The sequence below is a fragment of the Anoplophora glabripennis genome, unplaced genomic scaffold (assembly GCF_000390285.2).
Source record: "Anoplophora glabripennis isolate ALB-LARVAE unplaced genomic scaffold, Agla_2.0 scaffold816, whole genome shotgun sequence".
NCBI classification, from domain to species: domain Eukaryota; kingdom Metazoa; phylum Arthropoda; class Insecta; order Coleoptera; family Cerambycidae; genus Anoplophora; species Anoplophora glabripennis.
The window spans coordinates 139,635-161,638 of record NW_019416900.1 but is presented as its reverse complement, the minus strand read 5'-3'; the positions used below and the strand labels follow the sequence as shown (position 1 = coordinate 161,638).

The 22,004-nt window shown below is 33.1% G+C and overlaps 1 protein-coding gene across 1 annotated transcript in view; it reads left to right on the top strand.

Annotated features, from left to right (window-relative positions):
* Window positions 1-5,495: 5,495 nt before the first annotated feature.
* Window positions 5,496-22,004, top strand: part of LOC108911770 (somatomedin-B and thrombospondin type-1 domain-containing protein-like) — a 112,807-nt gene continuing 96,298 nt past the window's right edge. The window contains exon 1 of the mRNA XM_018716790.1: window positions 5,496-5,615. Coding sequence (XP_018572306.1) covers window positions 5,500-5,615 — 116 coding nt within the window. The 5' untranslated portion in view covers window positions 5,496-5,499. The remainder of the gene's footprint in view (window positions 5,616-22,004) is intronic.

Below are 22,004 nucleotides of genomic sequence, written 5' to 3'. Positions count from 1 at the left end.
CATTGACACAAATTCAGAACGCAGCGAGATACGAGGCTGAATTTGTGTCAATGATAGATTTATATCTCGCCGATGTTACCACACAAGTCATTTTAAAAATACCTTTCTGGGGCCGCTGACCTTATCTTATCCTGCCAGACCCTTTTTCCTTTTTGTCCAACTCAATTATTTTGTTCCCTATGCATATACTTAATAAAAATACATTTACTGAACAGTGGAGCTAAATTAACAATAATTTTCAATTGAAAATAAATGAATAAAACAAAAACAAGATTAGAAGATAAAGACAAATTCAAGAAAAAATTTAGGCGATAAAGTTTTTATTCATTAAATCATCACTCCTTATCATATTCCATTCAGTACGAAATATATTAATTTAAATGTTCAATTTTTATTTGCCTGTCAATATTTGTCATTGTTGTTTCTAATTGCTAGTAGTAAGTACCACTACCTGCCAAATACCTGAGTTATATATTTATTTGCCTATATATTTGGTATAGTCTTTCCGAAGTCAGTTGAACATGTATAAAAACGCTTAGCAATAAAATTTAATTAGTTTCATAGGCGTCCCTAAAACACTTTTCTGCTAAACGTAAAAAATTATAATAATTTGTATATAATGTGTAGAAAATTTCGATATATGTTCATTTGATCAACAACATATTTTAATTATTTATGTCCTCAAACAATTTTATGTATTATATTGATGGTAAATTTCTTTTTGTTCCGTTTAAAGAGGTCTCCAAAATCCCATGTAGTAATAATAATAGTAAACAAAACATCCCTCTTATTTCTGCTTTTCGCAATTGTAATATGAATGATTAATAGGAGGATTAAAAGGTGCCTATAGGCTAAATTAAAATTACCTGAATCACACCAAATTCCGCAATGCTGCACTGTACTGCTAGTCCATTTGTTGATAATTGAATTTATGACCAGGTCGACCAGTGCGGCTGTGTTTGTGCCGCGTTTGCCCGCGTGCTCATTCTTCAACTGGGAGACCAGACCTATATATGTGTATGGCTAGATAAATATGGGAACAGGTTTTTCAAATCAAGTCCGAGTTGCTGCGTCAGCGACCGAAGCTGGTACATACTGCCAACCTCTTGGTTCTTCAATTGAGATCGGAAAGACAACATATTGATGTTTTGTTTTATTACAGTTAAATATTTCTTTAGTTCCTTCTGTTCTATTCGATTCAAAAATACAAATCGATTCGAGTCGATATACAATTTTTTCCACGTCTGACTGTCAATTCAAATAAATTTAAGTCGACAATTATATGTTTCGATTCATTTTAGTTCGATTCGAATTGATCAACCATTCGATATTTCGATTTGATTTTTCCGATAGATCAATTCGAATCGATATATCGATTTATTGCATAGGATTAGTCGATTCGATTCGATTCAATTAAAATTATACAATTTAATACGAATTCGATACGAATCGATTTTTTGACTAATCGAAAATAAATTCGTTGTTTCGCGAATTGCACAGGCCTAATCAATACATTCATGCGATGGAATAACCTGACCTAATGCCCATTCCTTGGTCCGCAGAATTCCTTACATTCCCAATGTTTTTCACATGATTCCCGACTACACGGACGCTGCATATTTGAACAATAAAAACTATAATAGGTATGTTCTTGGTTCATAGAAACTTTTTTAAATGACCCATTTTGCAAGAATCTCATCTATTTATCATCGCATCGGAAACATTTTCCGACGTATCCGCGTACTTTATCTACGTGTATATATCCCAAACTCTCCTTTTTCGAGTTAGCCTTGAACTGGAAGGCGACAGCCACAACGCGGCCTTTTATTAGACGCAAAACTACCACCGTGCATCTCTCAAAGCTTTTTAATTAAACAAGCAGAACCCGAAACCTTATAATGCACACAAAGGATTCCGTCTTCCGCTAACGCCTTCCCCTTTTATTGCTAGTCATAAACAACCCTTAATTTGTTGTATAATTAAAACACCCCCTAGTACCTCACATACACGAAACCATATAAATTACTTGAGAGGAGTACATTGGACCAGCCATAAATCTGGCGAATGACTGGAATATGTACACTTCACGCGGAAATATAACACCTGATTCAGTCTCCATGGTTACACATGTAGAATCTTAGCCAGGAAACAGAAAAAGGTGGGATGAAAGACGCTGTAAATCACGATAAGGGTAGGCCGAATGTTTAGTCAGCGGTAGGAGATCTTATTCAATTTTTTTTACGGAATCGTGCCGGGCGATTCACATTTTATAAAAAAAATGGCTGGCCGGTGGATTCATAAAAGTAAAAGCGTAAAAAAGAAATAAAGTAAGACTTTTCGAAAATTATATGAAAATAATTTATCTACACACTACTGGGGTTTGAACTATCCCAAATATTCACGCAAGATTTGAATTTTGCCAACGAAAAAAAAACTGACATTTTTTCAGCAATTATTATTGAGTAATATTTTAAAAATAATGAAGTTTTGGCACCTACAGGAAACTTGAATTTTGCACTGAAAATCAAATATTTAGATCAAATGAGCAGATAGTTTTAAATGGAATTATTTGCCGTAAATGTTATTTTATCGTATTGACTTTCGTCAAACTCTGTGAAATATTTGCTGTAATCTATAATTTTCCTTAGAATTTATATTATTTGTAAATACAGGGTGGCCAAATGAAAACGAAACAGAGCCATTTTCAGGAACTGCGTCAAAAAAAGAAAAACGCTCAGACCCGTCGATTTTAGATTAAAGGGGGACATTCTTTGCTAGTATTTTTGACTCCGCCATTTTCAGCCCCAGGCATCACCCCAAAATATTTAAATGGCATCGGGGGTTGAGTAATATTTCTTTTGAAAGCTCTTACAATTCTCTTTACAACATAAGTACTTTAAATTTTATAATTCCGCCCAATACTTCGAAAAAAATTTACATTTTAAAATTTAAATTATGTTTAGTTGCTTACTTACTACTTAGTTGATTAAATGTTCAAACTGATGACCGCCCGCTTCCATACAAGAATACAGGTTTTGTTCGAAACGTTCGTGCACATTCCGAAGCATTTCCGGAGTGATTCGACGGCATTCGTCGACGATTCTTTAACGCAAATCTTCCAGCGACGCTGGCTGTGTTTTATAGATTTTGCTTTATAGGTATCCCCACAAAAAGATCTCAAGGGGCGATAAATCCGGTGATCGTGGACGCCACTCAATGCTGCCTCTTCTCCCAATCCAATTCCGTAGAAAACGTTGGTCCAAATACTGACGGACAATTAACACATAATGCAGAGGAGCACCCTCCTGTTGAAAAATCAAATGATATTCATCATACCCTGGAACATTTTCAATAATATCAGTCAAGGCAGGGTCAATAGCGTCTTCCAGTAATTGCAAATACATTTGGCCAGTCAAATTACCAGGTAGAAAAAAAGGACCGACCAGCCAGTCATCGAAAATTCCAGCCCATACATTTAATTTTTCCGGTTGCTGTGTATGCACCTCGTGAAAAACTCTTGGGTTTGAATCGGACCAATAGCGGCAATTGTGACGATTTACCGTCCCGTAGAAGAAAAAACTGCATTCATCAGAAAAACAGATGCTAAAAAGCAACTGTTGATCGTTCCCTGGTCGCTCACCCATATTTCGCAAAATTGCAAACCCGGTCATAATCATCCTCATGAAGTTCCTGGACTAAATGTATTTTGTATGGATGGAATTTATTCTTCTTCAAAATGGTTTGTATGCTAGTTCGATTGATCCCAGGCACAGATGCCAGCTGCCTCGTACTTAATGTAGGATCAAGATGAACTTGTCCCAAAACTGCAACTTCACTAGATTCATTAACTATAGGTTTTTCAATTTCTCGTTTTTTATTGGTTACGTTCCCTATCCCTTGAAATTTTTTTACTAACTCTAAAACATACTTCCTCCTGACATGTCGATCTTGATGTTGTTCATTAAATTGCTGAGCTGTTCTATTCGCACATTTATTGTTCATAAAGTAAAGCGAAATGATATCTACCCTTTCCGCAGTGGAATAAACCATAGTGTTTAATTTTCAAAAACACAATTAAATAAACTACCAATCAACGCTTCCAAATATTACTAGAAAATAATTTGAAATCCACTAATTTTACGTTCATTGTGTGTGTATAGCAAATTTCTGTTTTTTTTACAATTGTGTTTTTTTACGAAAGTGATAACAAATCGCCAAAAACCAAAGTAACGCAAGAAATACTAAATTTATACCATTGGCGTACTTAACTCGATTAACTGACATTTTTACCGTTACTAATTGTTTGTACATAAGTTTCAACTTTAAAATCAAAATTCTTAATAAGTATTGGGCGGAATTAAAAAATTGAAAGTCTGTTGTAAAGAGAATTGTAAGAGCTTTCAAAAGAAATATTACCTACTCAACCCTCAATGCCATTTACATATTTTGGGGTGATGCTTACCCTTGCTTGGGGGTGAAAGTGGCGGAGTCAAAAATACCAGCAAAGAATGTCCCCCCTTTAATCTAAAATCGACGGGTCTAAGCGTTTTTCTACAATCTTGACGCAGTTCCTGAAAATGCCTCTGTTTCGTTTTCATTTGGCCACCCTGTATATATAATTTAATTCAAATCTTTTATAGTTTGGAATTTATTATCTCGGACTTTAGCTATTCTGTTACAGTTCATCATAAACTACAAACATATTTGTTTCAGAACTACCAATTCCCTAAAATTTAAGTATATATATTTAAAATTTACTATTAATGTAGGAACTATTCAACACAAATGTAGCATATTATAATCAAATTTTTGTTTTCTTGAAAGAAAAAATAAAATAAGTACCTATATACGATCATTTGACCAGAACTATTCAATTAAACTACTTAAACTTAAATTGTATTAAACAAACGATACATTAATATACAATACAAATTGTTTGTATAAAATTTGTTTAACCGTAAGTATGAAATATTTATTTTAAATGCTGCCTATTCTTAAAGTAAGAAATTATATTTCAGGGTAGACATTTAAAGTACCCAAATAAATTAATAATTTTCTTGAAAAAAGAAAATATTTCTTAATAATTTTCTTGAAAAAAGAAAATATTTCTTGCGTATATATAAACGTACGATACCTTAAAATCAAATGTTGTACATTTGAATCACTGCGTGTGGGACACCGATATAAGAATATGTCACTTTTCTACATTTTACACTTGCACACCCACAATATCCTTGATTTTTCCTTTATAGCATTCACTTTTATGTTATTCATTCCGAAGCAGTACAAAGTATACGGCAGGATAACTTCAATCTTTACATGTATTCCCCAGTAATGCCCCTGTAACGTATCTAGAAAGAAGTGATATAAAAAAACGAAGCTGTATTGAAACCACATTTAAATATCTCCATTCGGCAACCGTCGAAAACGTATCGAATCACGGAAAAAACACCGCTCGTTTCTCGCTTCATAATTCTCTTTCTCTTTACAGAAATTGCCATGCTGCTGCCGGGGTCCCTCTCTCACAGCAGGACGGCCAACCAGACCAGCGACATCAGGAAGAATCTACGCGTCAGGGACCCATCCGAAAATCCGCAATACGATCCAGAAAAAACGTAAGTGCCACTCTGTTGCCTTCATATCTGTGAGTGTTTTATTTATTCAGTCGGTATTTCCCCCCACGAGATCACCTTTATGCAAATATACGAACCGCAATGGCTGTATATTCTTATTCGGACGCTATCGGATATAGATTACAAAAGTATGGTTTTCACTAGTTTGCGGCACGCATAGAGCCTTGTTTTCTTAATGATTTTCAATTAATTCAGTGCTCTATTTGTTTTTTGGAGGTTTCCTGCTTCAGGTGCCCCTCAGGGCTCTGATAAAGGACCTAACTTCTAGTTATATTCGTAAATGATACTAGATAGTATTTTATTGTTCATTTCTGGAATGGAATACATACGTTAAGTTACTTTGAAATAAAAATCATTTTTGATTTAGCATTTAAAGTACCTACTTAGCTAATGTAGGTAATGTATTTTAGTGCACTAGTGCACTGACAGTTATTTGTGTGCTAAAGTAACACAGACTTTTTGAATTAAAGATCGCATTTTAAAATGCCTTTTTGGAGACAGTAATTTATACAATAAGTGTGTTAAGTTCCAAATCTTTCAATAAAAATTACTTCTCAATTTAACTTTTAAGGTACTTAGCTAATGTACACTAGCGCATTAATAGTTATTTATGCGGTAAATCTATAAACTCACTTACTGTGTAGTGTGTAAATTAACAATTATTGAACTATACGTATATTTCTTTAATTTATTTTATGTTTTATTTCATTAGTTATGCAGTAAACGTGTAAAGTAATACAGACTTTTTCAGATCACTTTTATAATCCCCATTTTAAAGGACTTAGCTAATGTTTTAATTGTTATACACTAATGCATTAATTTATGCGATAAGTGTGAATGAAAAACGATACTTTCTAGTTTAACTTTTAAGGTATTTAGTTGTTTTATTACACTACACAGCAATAGTTATTTATAAAGTAATCCATACTCTTTGAATTAAAGATTACATTTTCATTGCCCCTTTCAAGTGTCTAGCTAATGTTTCATTGTGCAATAATTTATACAATAGGTTACACAAAAGTTACACTTTTCGAATTAAAAATTACTTTCTTAATTCAACTAATAAAGTATTTAGCTAATGTCTTATTACACTAGTGCGCTATTAGGTATGTATGCAGGCATGTGTAATACATATGTAAAATAACACAGGCATTTTGAGTTAGATCACCTTCATTAGATTTTTAAATTACTTAGTGTAATACACTAGTGCAATATGCAATATGCAATATGCAGTAAAGGAGTGAAATCACACATTGTATAATACAAATTACTTTCTTAATTTAACTTAGGTACTTAACTAATGTTTTATTACACTAGTGTACTTATGTACATTTTGAATTAAAGATCACTTATTTAAGTTGCCTTTTAAATTGCCTAGCTAACACTTTAATTGTGATGCACTAGTGCGCTATATTATGCAATCAATATGTGTGTAAAATTATTATTCTGAAATAAGAATTAGTTTCTTAATTTAACTTCTAAAGTAGGTACTTAGCTAATGTTTCATTACACTAGTTATTTAAGCAGTAAATTGAATGCACTAATTTATGCAATAATAACATTACCGACCTTTTTTTTTTACTTTTAAGGTACTTAGTTGATGTTTTAGTACACTATTGCAATAATATTTATTTATATGGTATGTAAAGTAACCCAGACTCTTTGAATTAAAGATTGCTTTTTCATTAGCCTTGTAAAATGTCTAGCTAATGTCTAATTATAATACACTAGTGCAATAACTTATACAATAAGAGTAAAGTAGCACTTTTCGAAATAAAAGTTACTTTCTTAATTCAATTTATAATGTATTTAGCTAATGTTTTGTTACACTAGTGCGCTAATAGGTATTTATGCAGTGCGTGTATAATACGTGCGTAAAGTAAGAGACTTTTTGATTTAAAGATTACTTTAATTTGATTTTTAAATTATTTAGTTAAAGTTTTAATAATTATAATACACTGGTGCACTAATATGTATACAATAAATGTGTCAAGTTATACATTTTCTTTTAAGAATTACGTTTTTAATTTAACTTACTTAGCTAATTACACTAGTGTACTAATTGGTATTTACGAAGACATTTTGAATTAAAGATCACTTTAACTAATATTTTAATTGTGATGTGTCCATTAAATTGCAATATGTGTGTAAAATTATTATTTTGAAATAAAAATTTAACTGTTATAGTAAGTAGGTACTTAGTTAATGTTTAGTTACACTAGTGCATTAATAGTTATTTAAGCAGTAGCTGTGTAAAATAATACCAACTTAATGCACTACTTTAAGCTAACTAACATTACCTTTTTATTTTAACTTTTAAGGTACTTAGCTAATGTGTTATTACACTAGTGTACTATAAATAAATTATTTACGCAAAAAGTGCAAAGGAACCTTTTTCCAAATAAGAATAAGAATAGTTTTATAATTTACTTTTTCAAGGACTTAGCTCATGTTTTAAAACACTAATGCACTAGTGCACTATTTGCTTCTCGCTTTTCGATATGGGAAACTTTTGCATGCGTCTTGTAAACAAAGGCCTTGTCAGTTTGCCGGATCAATTACTCGTCCCAGCTGATTCCCATATTTCTCCCGTATCTTGACTGGCGTCGGACGTATTTTTTTTTAATAATTTGCCGCTTTGTATTTATTCCCGACGCAGGGGCGATATATATTTTTTATTATTTACAGCAGAACGTCCCGAGAGGTAATATAAAATAATACACCCCGAAACGCGAGCGTTAAGAAAATTTTGGCGGGGGAATATTAAACGCGCATAATTTTACCCCGATGCCTCTTCTACCGGCCGGTTTAGGCGGAAATTTATCGTTCTGGTTTTGAAATATTTACGACTGGGTTCTCGATACTGAATTTATGGGTGTTGATGAATGTTACAAGCGCTGCAAACAGTATTTAAAATTTATTTTTGTGACGGCTACCTGTCGTGTTTTTATATTGGTAGTCCAAGAGAATTAAGCTCAAAACCTTCGAGATATGGCTGTTGCTTGACGTAGATTAGATATTATTATTATGCATTATGCATAGTTTTGCAGCTAACGCTTGTTGACTTTGACACTTGATATCTCGGAACTTATCTGACCGATTTGAACGTTCTTTTTTTCAAGTTAAGCGTCTTTCCGAGAACTATTTTTTAGTACTTTGGTATATATTCCAACCCGCAAAACCGCTTCACGAAAGTATTTGTTTATAAAGTCAAAATTTTTCGAATTTTTAAAATCGCCCAAAAAATTATTAAAAAAAAAATAATATTATAACGATTCTATGTGATAGTTAGAGTCCAAGTATGTGTAAAAAAAATCAGCGCCAATTAAAATGCCTAACTTTAACACCAGCACTGACGCAAAAAATTAACGACATTTTGCGCTGAAATTTAGTAACAAATTGTCTCATACCAAAACTATCAGACCGATTTCGATCGGGTTTTGGAAATTTGTTTTGTAATCCTTTAAAGTACTTACATCTACATTTATAGTAGAATTGGACAATTTCTTACCTATCAGTTGAACGCTTCAAAATTACCTCGATTTTCATCACTTTCTTACGCTGTTTTGGCTATCTGGCAACAAAAATATGAAATGCGCAGATATCAAAACAATTCTGTCTTATAGCAAATTTAATAACAAACAATTCCATCAGTAATAGTTTTTTCTGTCAACTGCATGTTTAAGATGTGATATTGGAAAATGTTAGAAAAAACACGTGATTTTTGAGTAGCAGTTTTTAATTTTTTCTGCAAATAGCACAACTTTTCTGGCGCAACCTTATATTTTCATTGTTTATATTATTTTCGACTGATTTTTACTAATACCTAAACTACGTCAAGCAACAGCCATGCCAATGTGTAATTCTCCTGGACAGTTTCCAAAAGTATCGATCGTTAAAAAAATCTGAAGGAAACAATGTAGTGGCAAGGGTGCTCAGGACGCCCTGTATATTTATGCAAAAAGCAAGCAGATATTCGTGTTTATAACACAAAAACCTACTCTTCCAAAATTTGAGTAAAAGTACCCAAATAATAAATGAATTGTCGTAAAAAAGTGAAATAAAAGAACTACTTTGTCGGGCCTATAACTTCTCAAGGAAGCAAGTAAGTTGATTTAACCTTATTTTCATCCAAGGAAGTTAATCTTAATGTATAGCCCATTCTTTAGTAAACACCCTGTATAATTAGAATTGGAAAAATTGACTTCGTAGAAATGGGACACCCTTCTATTTATTTTTTAATGATTTGAAGGAAACGCTCGATCAAGATTAATAAGAGGTTGAATCCTCCCTCTAAATTGAATGTTTTCCTAGAACGACAGCGGCCATATCCTTCAAGTGCAGACANCTACCGGCCGGTTTAGGCGGAAATTTATCGTTCTGGTTTTGAAATATTTACGACTGGGTTCTCGATACTGAATTTATGGGTGTTGATGAATGTTACAAGCGCTGCAAACAGTGTTTAAAATTTATTTTTGTGACGGCTACCTGTCGTGTTTTTATATTGGAAGTACTTTGAGATAATAAACAATTTGTTGTTCTAGAAACGATGCATACCTTTTTAAAAGCAAATCGAATGCTGATTTAAAATCACTAATCAGTTTCCAAAAATATCGATCGTTAAAAAAAATCTGAAGGAAACAATGTAGTTGCAAGGGAGCTCAGAACGCCCTGTATATTTGTAGCAAAAACCAAGCAGGTGTTCGTGTATACAACACAAAAAACCTACTCTTCCAAAATTTGAGTAAAAGTGCCCAAATAAGAATGAATTGTCGTAAAAAAAGTGAAATAAAAAAACTACTTTGGCGGGACTATAACTTCTTAAGGAAGCAAGATGGCAAGTTGATTTAAGCATAGTTTCATCCAAGGAAGTTAATCTTAATGTATCTTCTTATATTCTTTAGTAAACACTTTGTATAATTAGAACTGGACTTTGTAGAAATGGGATACCCTTCCATTTATTTTTTAATGATTTGATTGAAACGCTCGATCAAGATTAATAAGAGGTTGAATCCTCCCTCTAAATTGAATGTTTTCCTAGAACGACAGCGGCCATATCCTTCAAGTGCAGACATATCATATTGCTCCGCCTGTGGTAAGTGAAACGTCTAGCGCAATTGTGGCGCACAGCGAAATGGAAATAGGAATAAAACTCGTGTGGCACCACCTGCTCGTCTATTACAATCAACAGCAGAATAAACATCTAGCATCTTACAGATGGCTGAGTTGTCAGGATGAAAAATCCTTAAAAATGTAAACACAGCGTCAAAGTTATTTAATGTTGAATAGTGGGGTTTTGTAAGTAAGTTTTTTGGTAAGTCCTATATGATATCACGGGCAGGTCTGATTGTTATACGGGGTGAGCCATTAATCCCCGCCGAATCTCAAAAACTTCTGTATCTCGAAAACGGTCGAGTTTATCGATTTGCAACAAGTATACCTTTTTTATTTAGAATTCAATAATTTCTAGTTTAAAAATTCAAAATGGTAAAATATAAAAAGATAGACATATTTTTACATTGATTGGAGAGTATAACTAGCGCCCCCTAGACATGACCCCAAAACTGTTTGCACATTCGTATTTGTCACCTAAAAAAACGTAAAACTACAAATACATACATACTTAAAATATAGAAAAAAATCGAAAATATTTTTTCAACTTTAATACCCTCTAGCACAAAAATGATCAACAACTGATTAAGGCATGTTTGGCTCTATCGCTATATTTTTACGTTAACAATATGCCAGTAAGCTTTGTACCATTATTAATGACTCATACTGTATACATCTGTGAAGGTCGTAAATTGTCACGTCCTGTGACGTCATAGACAGAATTGTCAGTTGTCAGATCTGTTTCACATCTAGTCGATTTTTAACGGGTTCTACAGAGTGTGCCGGTACTTGGTACAAAAATTCGAGTACATATAGATGAGGTCAAAATAATATCAGTTCTTCATACAAATTTTTTCCATACGGGCCTTCGTTAACAAGTTACGGGCCCTCAAAGTTCAAAATTAAAATCTTATTTTTATTTAGTCTCTAAACTAAATTCAGCACGATGAAAATTTGGTTCAACTCGGTAAAATTAACAGTTTAGGAAATATTTGTGATTTTATGACACAGTGCACATCAAGCGGCGCCTCCACCATTTTTTTTTATTTTTAATTTTTAATTGGACTTAATTACTATATTAGAACCGTACATATTTTTAAAATAAGAGCCTAGGAAATCTAACTGTGTACTAATGTAATTTTCACTAACAAAATTTGACAAATACACTTTACACATAACACAAAATAGAAAAACGAAACAAAAATAAGTTAAAGTTAGTTAAAAAATTAAATTTAAAGAAGGAATACTCTATCAAAATACATTTTCAATATGGGCACTTTTCACCTCCACACACTTTCTAAGTCTATGAATGTTATTTGTTTGTACACGAAAAAGCATTTCTGAAGTATAGGTGTAATATTATTATATACAATGGAAATTAATTTTTTGTAGCAATTCATCCCTTGTCTATACTGGAGTTGCGTGCACTAAACTTTTCAAGTATCCCGACGTAAGAAGTCCATCGGGTTAAAGTCTGGAGAACGGGGTGGCCATAAAATTGCGCCTCCTCTCCCAATCCATTTATTATTAAACACAATGGATAAATAATTTCGTACATCAAGATTGAAATGGGAAGGAACCCCATTGTGCGTGAACCAAGTGTTTCTTCAGTTGTCTAATGGAACATCGTCTAATAGTAACTGCAAATTATTTTGTAAAAACTCCAAATATAGATGTCCATTCAGACGTTCCTCAAAAACGTATGGATCTATTAAATTATTACCACACAAATGCTTTTTCATGTACAAACTAATAATATTCGTAGTCTTAGGAAGCGTGTGGAGGTGGAAGTTGCCCATATTGAAAGTGGATGTTGACAGTTTTCTTTCTTTTAAATTATTTTTTAATTTATTTTTATGTGTAAAGTGTGTTTGTCAAATTTTGTTAGTGAAAATTACATAAGCAGACAGTATGATTTTCTAGACTCTTATTTTTAAAAATATGTTCGGTTCTAACATAGTAAGCAAATAAAAATTAAAAACAAAAAATGGTGGGGGCGCCACTCGAGTGCACTGTGACATAAAATCACAAATATTTCCTAAACTGTTAATTTTACCGAGTTGAACCAAGAGGGTATTACCGTTGGCAAGTTCTTCAGGGAACTTATTTTGGTACAGGCAGATTGCGATCGTCATTTATGCAAAAATTCTGGGTTGTTAACCATTGGGCATAGTCCGTCCCTGGCGTTCTGGGAATAATGAAGTTTCACTTACTACATCAAAAACAGTCTGTACGCATGTGTTATCGATCACCAAATTTGCATCGTGCTGAAGTTAATAGTTTAGAGACTGTAAATAAAAATAAGATTTTAATTTTCAACTTTGAGGGCCCATAACCTGTTAACGAAGGCCCGTATGGAAAAAAATTATATGAACAACTGATATTATTTTGACCTCATCTATCTGTACTCGAATTTGTATCAAGTACCGGGACATCCTGTATAGATGAAAAGTGGTATTTAGAACTTTGTGCAATCGTTAATACAATTAAATTTATAAGTTGTTATAAATGTTTGCAAAATAAAGTTTTTTTTCTTCATACGTCTATACGTGTCTATATAGGGTGATTCACAACTTATCCAAAAAAAATTGGGAATAGCTGCGGCATGAGAAATGGAGTTAATAACGTAAAAAAAAAAATTGTAAAATCCTTAGTTTCCGAGAAAAAAATTATTGAAGTTATAGTACATTCAACCACTACATAGCTGGACAACTGTAGTCTCTAGCGTTCTTCGCAATACGCGTGGAGAGCCACGTGGCCTTAGCGACTCCGAATACTGAAATCCGACTTTGCAATCGTCGTTGCGGTAGTGTTTACCTGTTATCTGTGGTGTTTACAATAGTTTTTTAGTAGTGTTAAAAATGGTTTGCGTGTATAGCAACTCGGAGTTGATGGATATCGTTTTAAGTTTAAGACAATAATTATTGTATTATGGTGAAACATTTGTGTTATAGTGAAATAGGATATCATTTGTGTTAGTTTGTGGAAACTGAGTAAGACGGACCCAAATGTGTTTACACGTTGGTGGATATAATTTTGAACAATTGTTGTTGTAACATCGGATATGTCAAATGATTTTATTATTTAAAAACACAAATTAATTTTATTAATTAATAATTTAAAATTAATTAAGGCAGAATCAGTTGATTTTGCCGATATAAAATAGGTGCTATAAAATTCTATTTATTTCTTTCCTTGCGAAAGTTTTTTGTCCGTTTTTATCACACCGTCATGCCGGTCGCATTGTGCGAGGTCAGGTTTTACATTGGACCAGTTTCCAGAATTTCGTTTTTGAATAAGTTCTGAATCACCCTGTATACGTCTATACGTGTTGTCTATACGTCTATTCAGGTTGTCTATACGTCTATACGTGTTGTATAGACAAATAAAACTATCAAGTTCTGATAGTAATGTTGTCAGCCATTGATTTTATAGTGTAGTAAACTTAAAACAATAAAATTTGCTAATTTGACGGGAGTTAACGTGACACAGGACAGGAATTTAGGGTTATTCTATTGACTTATTAATTAACGCAATCAATCAGAATTGCAGGCAATCCATAATTCCTAGATGTAAAAGACAGTACAACAGTAGAGGCAATGGCATTGTTTGAGATTGACGCCTTAGTAGTCCAGTCAAATTAGATTTCGAACGTAAACAAATTATTAGTAGACATTTTATTGCACCTTTATGACGGTGAAGGGTATGTAGAATGATAATATTAAAAAAGTAACTCGATACAAGTGGCGCTAAGTTGGCAAGTTACAAATAACTGGTAAAATTATATGTTTTTTTCACTTTTTTTAGTGCCCATGAAAATCTAGACGGTCCATCAGAAAATTAGTTATTTTATGTTGTAGGCATTTAAATTATCTATAGTTTAAGGTATTTTAAGTCATATCACAAATTTTTAACTGTAAAATAAAGATCGAACGCGGAAAAATCAGTTTTCGAATATTGGGCATTATTATTGCAGAGCGATGGATGTTGATTGAATTTATAGAAAAGACTCTCAATCTAATGACCAACATGTATGCCAAAGGCCGACTCGATTGATCGTGAAAATAGTGCTCCAAGTATTTGTTAATTAATATCGTTCGTTTTTTTTTCAAATAATTGTTTAATTACTAAACGTTAATTTTAGAAGTTAATATCGTAGATATATGTTTTAAGTGATCCAAAGACCAAAGAAACGTATCGAAAAAGAAAAATTACAAAAACTTGAAATTAAGTTGCCTTTTACAACATTTTTTACTTCTTTTTTTTAATTTCCGTAAAAATGAGCTCTATTTAATGCAAAAAAGCGAATTCCCGAGCGACTTTTGCCTGACCCTGGGACAATTTATTTATAACGTTTATTTTACATCCTATATTTTCTTAGTTGTAAAGAGCAACTTAATTTCAACTTTTTGAAATTTTTCTTTTTCTATACGTTTCTTTGGATCAATTAGAACCTATATGTACGATATTAACTTCTAAAATTAACGTTTAGAAATTCAACAGTTTATTGCAAAAAAAACGAACACACATGTTGGTCATTGGAATAACCGTTTTTTCCTTAAATTTCATCAACATCCATAGCTTTTTGCAATAATAATGCGCAATTTTCGAAAACTGACATTTCTGCGTTGGACCTTTGTTTTACAAATTCATGAAATATGACTTTAGTCCAGTCAGATTGTGTTTTTATCTGGAAAGTTGTGGGGTAGTTTTGATTTCTTCCACTCACCATATTTTTTGGGATGCTGAATCTGAATCTGACATTTGCTAACAAAATTTCGTGACGCAACTTTGAAAAAAATGCGAAAAAATTAAAAAATCTCATTTTTTGAGGGCTTATAATAAATTTATTTTTTCCGTTAGACAATTGCAATAACTGTATAGGAATAGTCGGTCTAAATACAACATAGGTGTTACATTAAAAATTACATTAAAAGTAACCCTAATAATAACAATAAAAATTGGACGCACTCCTATCACCAATTTAGTCTTGTGCATAGAATTCATTTATGCCATAAAAGCATCTGTCGACAAGGTATTTTTTCAGTTTACATCTAAAATAATTTATATATTGTCTCCCTTAAATACCGTGGAAGTTTATTAAAAATTTGTACAACCATGTAGTCTGGTGAATTGCGAGATAATGTATATTTACAAAATAAAGTTTTTTGCTTATAACTTAAAAACCATAAACTTTTCGTCAATAACCACCCTATTGAAAATGAAAGTACATAAAATTGCTTACAAATTTCAGGTGTTTTCCGCCGATGAACCGTTCGAACTCAAGCGCTAATTGAAAATTGGCGTATTTGGGCTGTCTCCGCAAAAACCCACTTTCTCAACACCAAAACTCTAATTTATTATTAAAAACTGTCAGTGAATGAATTGTCATCAGTTCTCTGTACATGTCTTATTTAGATATATAAGTAAAGGTATAGGTAATTGCTTTAAAAAATTGCATAATGTTCAAGTTATTTCAAGTCCGAAATTGTATAAATTCAGTTACAAAAAGGTTGAAATTCCAACGAAACATCTTGAAAAATTATTATATATTGTTTTATGTTACGTAATATTTTATACTGCATTATTGTATGAGCGGAAATTATATAAGCCGTTGTCGTTTAGATGATCCTGCCTGAATTCTTCGAAGGCGGAGGGTCCTGATACAGGTTCGGGTTGTTCTATCGCGCCGCCGCCGGTGCGTGTTCATCTGGAAAATAAAAGATGTGGTGAGAAAATAAGTACCAGTGATCATATCTCAACGAGAGATGAATGATACGAAATAGATTAAGAGATTAAACATACCTTGCGCATCGTGTAAGCGTCTTCCTTCACTCTGTTCTTGGTCTCTTTCTTGATTCTCTTCTTCGTCAATGTCGTCTTCTGGGGGCTCGACATTTTCACATAGTCCTTCGCACGATGTGCAGATCGGAGAGCAATGAAGAAATTAAAATTGCCCCACAATTTTTTCGCTGGAGGTCATTTTGAACACAAATTGACTGCTTTACTTTAAGTACCTTAAATTGTAGGTGCATTGCCTACAACACAAAATATCTAATATTCCGATAGGTCGTCTAGATTTTCGTGGGCAGTAAAAAAAAACACGTAAATTTGCCACTTATTTGCAATTTCCTAACTTAGCGTCATTTCTTTCTAGTTAGTTTTTTAATATTATCATTCTACATGCCCTTCACCGTCATAAAATGCAATAAAATGTCTACTAATATTTATTTAAAGTTTTCAGGGTTTTTTATCTAATTTGACTGGACTATAGTTAGAGCGTCAAGGTTTGTGTTTTTCTTTTCGGAGCTTCTGTATTATGATGAATATTCAGATTTCAGCATATGATGTATACTGTGCAAACTCTGGAATCGAGAGGTTAATATTTGTGATATATTAGACCAGTGTTTAATATTGCATTACATAACGTAATTAAATGATCCATCTCGGGCAGTATTTACCTCCGGGACGTGATTACGAAATCCCTCAAAGCTAGACGCATCGGTTCAACGGCTGAAAGTTACAATGCGGACGACTGCGTAGGCGACCTTTCTGGTTTTCCAGTGGAAATTGGAGGGCCCACGTTGTTTGCCAACCTCACAATCGAAACGTACCCCACCCCGGGATGTTTTAAGTTCAAATACAATTACTTAACGCGAATCGGAGAAATATCCTTGACGTTATATATAAAGAAATATTCATTTAATGGGGGATTTCGGCTACGTCGACGGTGCCAGCGGCCGGTTTGGGGACCTTTTCAGGCGTTTTTGACGAGACGACCCCTTCGGCGGCGGTCTTTTTCGTCCTGGAATGTCCGTAACTTCGACCCTGAAAAATCTGTATCGGAATTGGAAGGTCTCGCACGAAAAATCGCGCGCTACAGTAAGTAATAATCGACCGTCCCCTCCTGCTGTTTTTATTAACTCGTTTTTAAAGGCGTTAATATAAAAAAGTTGGTTATGAATTATAACTACCATTCGTAAAACAATCGCAAAGATAGGATAGATACGCTATTATTGGTATGGATTTTGTACGTCCGTGTAGACGCGGCTTAAACCATAGTCTTAGCTAAAATACCTAATTGTATAGTCTTTCCGTTATCAATTGAAGAACTAAGACGTTGACGGTATGTACCAGGTTCGGTCGCTGACGCTGTAACTCGGCATTGAAATATTTGAAAAACTTGTTCCCATATTTATTTAACCATACCCATATACAGGTCTGGTCGAACTACACGTGGAAGTTGTAGAAATGTATACGCCCAGTTGAAGAATGCGAGCGTGGGCAAACGAAATATAACACAACCGCATTGGGCTACTGGGCAATCAATCTCAGCTTTTAACAAGTGGTTGACAAATTGCCCAGCAGTGCAGTGCAGCAATGCGGAATTTGGTGTGATTTAGGTAAATTTAATTTTTTATAGGCACCTTCTATTAATCATTTAGATATATTACAATTGCGAAAGGGAGAAATAATATTGTTACATGGAATTTTGGACACCTTTTGAAACGGAACAAAACGAAATTTACCATCAATATAATAAAATTGTTTGAGGACATAAATAATTAAAATATGTTGTTGGCCAAATGAACATATAATACAAATTTTCTACACATTATATGCAAATTATTATAATTTTTTACCTTTAGCAGAAAACTTTTTTAGGGACGCCTATGAAAGTCATTAAATTTTATTGCCAGGCGTTTTCTTGCATGTTCAACTGACTTCGGAAAGACTATACCTGTAACCTGAGGGATTAATTCTTTATATATATCGTTATGACCAGTATCATAACGAGTCTGGATTTCAAAAGAGTTTACTATTCAATTCTTGAAAGGGAGTTTATAATTATCATTATACTTTGATTAATACGTGGGAACTTAGAAATGTTGTACGTTCAGACCCTTACCGTATGTCGCTCATATGGTAAGGGTATAAGGTAATCCAGTGGTTGCTTGTATAGGGTGACACTTAAGTTGGAAGAACAAGAAAGAAACACCAAAACTTTCCAGGAAGGGTTTTAATAACAATAAAAATAAAACAAACAAACAAAATAACGACACAATGGGCTCGAACAACATTATTAATTAATTTATTGACACGCGACAGCGTACCGAGATTCAGGGAATGCGCGATCCATAGCAAAATTTGGAATGACGTTATCCATTATTAAATTAACCCGAGACTCTAAAACTAAGTAGACTGCCCAATGTGAAACCCAAGGAAGAACTGCCCTCTTCGAAGATCTCTCCTGAATTCGACACCTCGCTTCAACGCGCCCATTTCTAGGGTCCAGAAGTTTCTGTTCTTATCTTATTGGCGGGAACCTGAATATCAGGACGCTTTGGTATAACTATAATATGTTAATGATTACCTAATTGACTGGACTTACATTTATATAAATAATTCTGTGACTAACTGAACTTACAAGTAACCGTAGCCTTCCTCTAGTGACTCCGTGTAGCAATACGGGACGGATTAGTCATTCTCATTTAATATAATCTTGATAGCTTGGAAAATGCGCCTAAAAACCAGCTATTTCATCTATTACTTTCCTTTCCAATTATTATCAATTTAACAATTTGATTTAATTCTAATTTGGAACCTATACGCTTTTCTCGTGGTTTCACGCGTTATTAAAAATATGGGTTTCTTTTTTCTGTCCCAACATATGTTGGCGCCTCCCGGACGCGACAGGTGACTGTCACATGGCCCCGACGGTCTAAGTGAACTTGTTCAAAAAATATTGCTAAATTTCTCCGAAGGACGACGCTAAACCTACTTGAGAGCTCTTAACTTTCGATAATTAGTGTTGACTGAAATATTTTACTTTTTGGCCTATTAATGCCGAGAACTAATAAATAAATTACTACGCGTCCCGGCTTTTGTTACATACCTTTGGTTTAAATGCGCGTAATTGGTCATACTGGTTACTCGAATAGAGAAGATCTTTTTCTGAAAATAGTAAACATATGAACTAGATTTTCTGACCAAGACGAACGATTAATGTGGTCTCACAAGAGCTAATAAATCCTTACTATTATAGTGTCATATGTCATATGATACCTAATCTTGTTTAATTTGAACATATTTTAGTCATAAACAATTTGAATTATTTTATATTGTGTTGCTGAAAATGATGTCTAAATAAAGGGTATCCCAAAGAATGGCCCGCTGTTGATTCCAGCCCAAAATCTGCAGCAAACACTGACATGTGAGAATGAATGTGTTGTTATTTTTATTTATATAAGACTTGAGCCCTTCTACCGCGTCAAGGTAGTAGTCTTTAGAAGGGTTGTTTTTTTTGTTTTTTAATTTTTAATTTTTTTGTTTGTTTTTGTTTTTTTACTTCTTATTTTTATTCAATGTTACAAAAATTTTCATTTTATTTTTAAATACCGAATTATTTATTATCTTTGCTGTCGAGACTGTTGGGTTCTCACTCGATTTAAAAAATTCCTATACAGATATATCAAATTATAGCACCGGGATCATAAATTAAACATATTTGAAAAATAATAAAAAATAAATTAACACTACGGTTAAAATAGCCGAGTGCGTAGAATTTTTTGCCATATTTCCCACTGTGCGCCGTATACAGGGTGTCCGCAAAAGCTTTTTGGTTTTTGAGTTACAAACCTTTAAAGTTGTCAAAAATTAAACTAATTTTATTAATTTAATAGCTTCATAAACCTTTTACCGATCACGTTAAAATTTGTCACATTTATATGGACTATTATGGCGTCTTATTTCTTAAAGCTTTAGTCAAATCGATATACTGGGTGATAGTTTTCTCCGGTTACCTCTCCCTTTTAGCGGTCGAAACTTTTACAGTGGTCGTATTTTTCTAAAACGGGCAGCAACATTGAAAAGGTCGTTTTATTTAAAAAAAATTGTCTCTTGAGAAAATCTCCTACAGAAAGCCATTCTTGAGAAAAATAACATTATTTGCAGGTCTGTATCTTTCGGTTTGCGTAGCAATGTCACGGTTTTAAAACTTTGACTTCAGTAGATCATGAAAACAAGATGTTGATTGTTATGGCTATCAGGTAATATCACACATTATTAATTGAATTAAGTTTTATTTTTGACAACTTTGAAGGTCTGTAACTCAAATACCAAAAAGTTTTTATTTAACTTTTTTTTCGTAGATCGTATTTATTTATCGTCGTGAATATGCTGTCAAATGTTGTCGGTGAAATTTGCGGACACCCTGTATAATTAATACAAAAACAGGTACATGATATATTGAATTCGTTAAATAATGCGTGATCATTAAAAGATTGTATTATTATCGTTCACGTAAAAAAACAGCTATTGCCAAGAAATATTTTAGTTTCCAAGCGTTTTTGGATATGAGTGAATTAGCCTAATTTAAGTGCAAGATTATGGGGTTTTACATCGTACACGTACCTACACGACACCCTGTATAACGTAAAAGCACCTGTCAGTCCCAGAAATATACCTTTATTCTATCAATGTAGAGATGTTTCGGGTTTAGACAACGTCGTAGTAATTTCAAACAATAAGCAGCAATCAGTATCCTTAGTTACTGGGTAATCAATCGTAACAAAAATGTCGATAATCGGTACCATTTTGTATCGTTTTAGTATATTGCGGGGTCTCTTGTAATAACAGCAGTCTCGAACAGATTTCAAATAACATAAGGAAAATAATATNTTCACGGAAAAAAACAGCTATTGCCAAGAAATATTTTAGTTTCCAAGCGTTTTTGGATATGAGTGAATTAGCCTAATTTAAGTGCAAGATTATGGGGTTTTACATCGTACACGTACCTACACGACACCCTGTATAACGTAAAAGCACCTGTCAGTCCCAGAAATATACCTTTATTCTATCAATGTAGAGATGTTTCGGGTTTAGACAACGTCGTAGTAATTTCAAACAATAAGCAGCAATCAGTATCCTTAGTTACTGGGTAATCAATCGTAACAAAAATGTCGATAATCGGTACCATTTTGTATCGTTTTAGTATATTGCGGGGTTTCTTGTAATAACAGTAGTCTCGAACAGATTTCAAATAACATAAGGAAAATATTATTTTTAATCCCATATCATAAAAATAAACTTTATTAATAGTTATTTAAAATAAACCGTCGTTTCCTTGAAATTGATTAAGGCATTTAAAAGATATGCCAATTTAAAAATTTCAAGATGGCGTACTTACATACAATTTATTATTTTTGCGCAACCTGATAAACAATTTTGTAAATATAATAAGTCAAGATGGTTTAAAGT